Below are 6,000 nucleotides of genomic sequence, written 5' to 3'. Positions count from 1 at the left end.
TGAAAGTAAAACTCAGGGTTTTTTTTTTTTTTTTATGCATTTCAGGAGTTTTTAAAACTTCTTCCGACTTGGTGAAAAGCTGCACAGACAAAACGAGCCCCGGTTGTTCAGCACAGTTTTAACACAGATGCTCACACACACACACTCACATGCATCCTCTCACGCAGCCACACAGCACAACACACCCACACATGCACTCCCCACGCCCACTGACACCCGCAGCCGTGACGGTGGAGCCGCCACGATGCGTCTACACCCAGGAGTCGGGGGAGCCGGTGAAATTATTCGCCCTGTTTGAAGGCCTCCGTGTGGTGGAGTAAAAGTCCACATAGTTGGTGTTGGCTTTGAACCGGAGCGACTGGGTGGCGTAGCCGTCGGGGGAGGACGGGGTCAGGTGGAAGGGCTCGTCCTCATAGTGATCCTCGCTGTAGCCTTGAGGGGACGACAGGTACATTCTGTAGCTGTTGTAGTTCTTCCTGTCGGGCTCGTCGTAGAATGGCTCTGGGTGCTGGAGGAGAGAGAGAAAGTGTCAACTCAGCGCTGTTGAAGAGGTCAAATAATCCCCATAAAGTTGCTGCAACAACCCCACAGTAGCCATGCAAGCGTTCAGCTGAACATCTGTGGAAGTTTTGAGGGTTTTTTTCTCAATTATTTTTGGTAAAATTTCTCACAGATGTGGATTCATTTCTTTCTGAACGCTCAAGAAAAAAGGAGAAACTCAAATGAAACAAAACAGACTTGACATGGTCTTTTCAGGGGTGCTGGAAAGAAGCCTGTTGGGTAGAAAGATTGGATTTAGATGGAGCATTCTGGTTTTCATCCTGGTCTTGGACCAGTGAACCAGTTCTACACACAGCCGGGTCTTGGAGGGTGAACGGGTTCACCAGACCAGTCTTTGTTCTCCAAAGCTGCTTCGTAAGAGCATGCATGAGGAGGGATGACGGCGCTGATAATTAGACCCGGGGACTGTGTCCCTCGGGGGGTTTCAGTGGGAGCCAGAGGTATGAGACCAGTTCAGGTCTCTGTAGGACTGGGAGGAGCAACTCCAGCGTTTCCCAGCTGTGACACATCTGACTCAAATCAACGACCCAGTAGCAGACTGGTGTAGAGTTTAATGTCAAGCTCTGCACCAGTCTGATGACTAAGTCCAATGTGTGTTTTTTTTGTCTTTTTGTGGAAATAATTTATACAAATATACGTCAAATCTTCATTAAAAATAAATAAATAAAAATCACTGGAATTACCTTCCAGAATAAGGTAATTACTCAGTCAAGAGTCATGGTGAAGCCATTTTTCCCCACTAACAATCTGTTTACTTGTAATTATGAAATTTTTGGAAAAATGCTTTAATTTTTCCTCAACTTACCTGTGACCTCCGCAGATCCTCTCCTGACTGGGAGGAGTAAGTCCCAATAAAATACGGGGTTTTCTTCTCTGACCCTGATGTAAAGCATTCAGAACAGAGTTAGTAGTTTGAAATAGCAGGAGAACGTGTACAGATCCCTGAGGTACGCCATAAAACAAACCTGTGTACTGCCGTTTGTGTAAACTGTCTCCATAATATGTGTTGAGTTGCATAGATGACTGGGCTCTCTGGTAGTTAGAGCTATGTCTTCTTATCCCGAGCATCGCGGGGGAGGACGTCGCACTGCCGCCTGGAGGTTAAAACAAGACGGGAAAATCGTGAACCTATTGGGGGGAAAAAAGGGAAAGAAAAAGGGTCGTTTTGCAGATGTGGGTTTGGTTTCACACCTGATTGGATGACGGGAGACATCTGCAGCGGGCTGGTTGGCAGGGTCGGCTGGGAACGGTAGCGGTCTCGCTCCAGAGTGGAGACGGGGGTGACGAAGTGGGTGTAGTTCCACCCGTCCTGTACAAAGTGAAGGAAAATAGAAATACGCAGGAAGAAAAGGAAGTTTTACGGTGAAAATTCAGTTGAATTTTTGTCTTTTTCAGCAACTGGAGACATAAATGAACTGTTTAGATTATCCAGGTGTGTTCATGCCGACCTGCTTGTAGAGGCTCCTCAGCTCTCTGTACTGCCACAGTGTGTTCAACACCTGAGCTGCTGCCTTCACAACTTTCATAGAGTACCTGTAACACACACACACACACACACGTATGTTTACCCCAGCAGCGAGTCTGCAGCCTGGTAAAAGCCACAGGACAGATTTCCTACCCTTTCCCTCGTCCTTTACTGATGTCCACCAGCTTCTCGATGCCTCCGCTGTCAGCTAAAGCTTTGGCGTTCTCCATGTTGCGACTGGTGACCTCATGGAGCGTGCAGCAGACCGACGCCACTGTGTCGTCTGACAGCACCGAGGGACTGCTGCCGGGCAGACGGTTCACTAGGTCCCGCATGGCGTACTTTCCTGCAACAACACACACACTTGCTTAAATTCCCAACTTTCTTTGAAAAGTTAAGGACTCTGCTGAGTTGTTTAAATTTTCAGAAATGATTGCAGCTGCCATCATGTGGAGGTGTGACGTCACTACTGAGTCAATTACCATCACCATGGTAACTGATGCTAAACAAGCAGTTTATGTTGCGAGTTTGGGATCTTAAATATTTACATTTTAGTCTCTAAATTTAAATCACAAAAGTCTTGTGAGCAGAAGTGTGTGTTGGATCAACAATGCAGTGTTTCAGAAATGAGTTGAGAATCTATGTATGGTCATGAGAAGATGTATTTCACTCAGATTAAGTCTAATCTGCTTAAACTAGTTTCTGCTAACCCCCTGGCCCAAGGGGGGAAAAAAAAAACTGGTGGTGCTGAATTTTTTTACAGCAACTCATCACTTGCTGTGTGCAGTTTAGAGATTCAGATTTAATCATCTAAAACAAAAAAAAAAGTGCTTCTTGTCTTTGATGCATGATGAAAAATAAAACATTTGGAGCTTTTATGCAGAATATTACAAATCTGAATCTGTAAGAAAAATTAAAACGCATAATTTACCTTGAATAAATCCCTGACAGAAAAATTAACTCAGCTGATCCGGGTCTGGACAGTTTGTCATAGATACCATCTCATTTATTAAGTCATTACAAAACCTTTAGTATGTTTCAACTTGCATAAGAAAAAAAAATCCAAACCTGCTGTTTCTACATCTTTCACCAAATAAGCTTTTCAGCTACAGTAACTGGTTATGTATCATGTTGCCATGGGAACCAGTCTCAGTTGGTGATGCAGAATAAATAAGTATAAAATCACCGTTTTATAAATCACTGCTTTTGACACAAACATGGATTGAAAAAATACCAGGTAGGGGCTTTAATTTAACATTCAAGTAAACCTTGTTCAATTATGTTACTTTAGGACACAAAGCTCCTAGGATTCTTCGTGCAGACGTCATGACAACCAGCAGGAAGATATTCATTCATGTTATTTTCTGCTCAGTCCAACTCATGGTCACGGAAAGCTGCAGCCTACACCAGAAGTGGGAAGCAGGGCACACCCTGGACAGGTCCCTAGTCCATCGCAGGGCCAACACAGAGACAACCATTCTCACACACTCCCTGAGAGATTTATCCCTTTGCAAGCAGATTGTAATTTTATCAACTAATTTTCCTGCCATTTCTCTTTCATGCCTCAACCGCAGAAAGTTTTTAATGATTTACAATTTGCCACACATTGTTCAGCCATCTTTTTTTTTGTCGTTTGACTTAATGATCAGCTTGTGAAGTCACCTGAGACATCTTAGTCCAGAAATAGGAAAAATCTGGAGTGTTGCATTATTTCACCACCAGGGGGCGACATTGCAGCGATTAAATGAGTGAAGCGATGCAAAAACAATCTGTTGATGTTCCTGCCTGAAGTGTGAAGATGATGTTTCACAGTTTCATAGACAGAGGTTTAAATGGTGTGTGTGTGTGTGTGTTTCTACCTATCAGCTCCTTGTTGCGGCCATCTAGCGCCATGTTTCGGAGGGCCGTGGCAACAGAGCAGACGACCCGGTCGTTGTCCATCCTTAGCAGCTCCACCAGGATGGGCAGACCTTTCTCCTTACGCACCGCTGCACGGATGTAGGCTGAGAACTGCACGTGCACACGCACACAAGTTTTAAGAGCTTTTATAAAAAGTATTTGTAATTAAACTGCAAATATTCCTTTTCATTTAGATTTAGCTCCAAATTTAGGAGATTTTAAAGTTCAAAGTGCTCAGGTTATCATAAAACATGTGCTTTTCATGGACAGGGGTTAGAGACATTTTCATCTGTATTTAAATGCATAAACAGAGAGACTTTAATCTTTTGCTGAGATAAATGCTCTGTTTAGGAGTCTTACCTTCCAGTTTCCGGCGGACAGGTTCTGCAGGGAGCCGGCGGCGCCCTCCAGCGTGGCGGGGTTGGAGCTTTCAGCCAGCAGGTTGAGGTACGGCTTCACCACCATCGGGTGCCACAGCAGCTCTGCTCCTCTCAGAGACTGGGAGAAACCCGGTATCGGTCCTACGCCATCCCACTGCACCAATCAGCAGCAACAGAACAAGAGGTCTGAGAAGAGGTCTGAACAAATTAGATTCATTCATTCATTCATTCATTCATAGGCAGCAAACGGTGAAATCCAGCAGATACTGAACGGTATGTTTACAAAAAATTTAGGTCATTCTGCTCATCTTTGTGACTCATTTTGACGGCTTTATGGGTTCATTTTTTCACCCAGCGTAAGTTGTGTTGCATCTTTGTCACTTAAATCGCTCCATCTTTCTTGTGTATTATAAAAAAAAGAAAAAAAAAGAAAAAAAAGAAAAAAAAAAGGAAAATTTAGTCTGTTCTCCATTTCTGCTATTTTCTTTCACATTTAACTTGTCCTATCTATTTGTCTCTTACACCCTGAGGGTGTGTAAGTTTGCATCATTTCCAATTATTTTGCATATTTTGTTTCTCGTTTTAGTTTCATCATTTTGCCTTTTATACTTGTTCTATGGAGTCCAATTCAATCTTTGAATCTCTGCACGCCTCTAAAGTTGTTGTTTTTTTATTTATTTATTTATTTTTTTAAATATCTTTAGCATCTCCTCTATTTTGGTTTGTTTGGTGTGAATTTGTGGCCTTATTTCCATTGCTTTGCATCTGCCCCTTGTGCGTCACATTGTCTTATTTCTATGTTTTCATTTGCTTTACAAACAAAACCTTCGTTACACACGTGAAACATGGCAGACATGTGGCGCACGCGTCAGATGTTTTCTACATGGTTTTGGAGAATTTTCATGGGAGAAACATGTGAAATCCCGATGGGGAAGCACATGTAGCACCTATAGCACACATATAGAATCAGATTCATATGATTACATGTTGAAATGTGACCAAACCAAACTTCTAGGGTTTCAAGTGTAATTCCACAGGTTTCACATAAGAACTTATGTTGGTTTTTTCACACATTAACACAAAGAAAAATAAAAAAAAAAAATCTTCAAAATCCACACGTCTCCTAAGCACAAAAATGTACATTTGACTTGTACAGAACTGTTGTCACATGTTCAATGCCTTTCTTCTAGGTGCCATGCGTTCGTCACAATTTTCAGTGCATTTTGTTGATTTTCCTGGTTTTTTTTTTTGCTCGTATCGAATCATTTTGGACTCCGGTGCGTCTCTTCTCGCTGTTGGGTTACATTGCATATTATCTTGTTTTTTTATATTAAGGTTTCATTTTTAGCGTTGTGGCTTTTTTTTTCTCTCATCTCTCTTTGTTTTGGCTCTTTGATCTGTCTGCATCATTAAAAGTCTTGTGAAAACTAAAGCCTCTTGGACTGAGCCCCTGACCCACCGCCTGATAGCTAATCAATGCTAATTCATGCTAATTTACTTTCCTTTTTAACGTGACCTTTCATGATGGTTCTTAAATTTGAGATCCCAAAGCTTTTTATAAAAGGGAAAATAAATAAATAAATAAATAAATAAATAAATAAATAAATAGCTACGATGATACGTTTTAGATGGTTTGGACAGCAGACTGCTGTTGGACCACCAACCTGAAACAGACTTCATCACCTCTTTGCACAT

The 6,000-nt window shown here is 42.2% G+C and overlaps 1 protein-coding gene across 1 annotated transcript in view; it reads right to left on the bottom strand.

The window, feature by feature from the left end:
• Nucleotides 1-250: 250 nt before the first annotated feature.
• Nucleotides 251-6,000, bottom strand: part of pkp4 (plakophilin 4) — a gene marked incomplete at both ends in the record, with an annotated part of 74,956 nt that continues 69,206 nt past the window's right edge. Inside the window, 8 exons of the mRNA XM_079264022.1 lie at nt 251-508; nt 1,367-1,440; nt 1,527-1,655; nt 1,753-1,870; nt 2,010-2,094; nt 2,180-2,372; nt 3,886-4,036; nt 4,286-4,459. Coding sequence (XP_079120148.1) covers nt 251-508; nt 1,367-1,440; nt 1,527-1,655; nt 1,753-1,870; nt 2,010-2,094; nt 2,180-2,372; nt 3,886-4,036; nt 4,286-4,459 — 1,182 coding nt within the window. The remainder of the gene's footprint in view (nt 509-1,366; nt 1,441-1,526; nt 1,656-1,752; nt 1,871-2,009; nt 2,095-2,179; nt 2,373-3,885; nt 4,037-4,285; nt 4,460-6,000) is intronic.

The sequence above is a fragment of the Telmatherina bonti genome (assembly GCF_933228915.1).
Source record: "Telmatherina bonti genome assembly, chromosome: 24".
NCBI classification, from domain to species: Eukaryota; Metazoa; Chordata; class Actinopteri; order Atheriniformes; family Telmatherinidae; genus Telmatherina; species Telmatherina bonti.
Note: the sequence above shows the minus strand (reverse complement) of the source record. Positions and strands in the feature narration are given on the sequence as shown.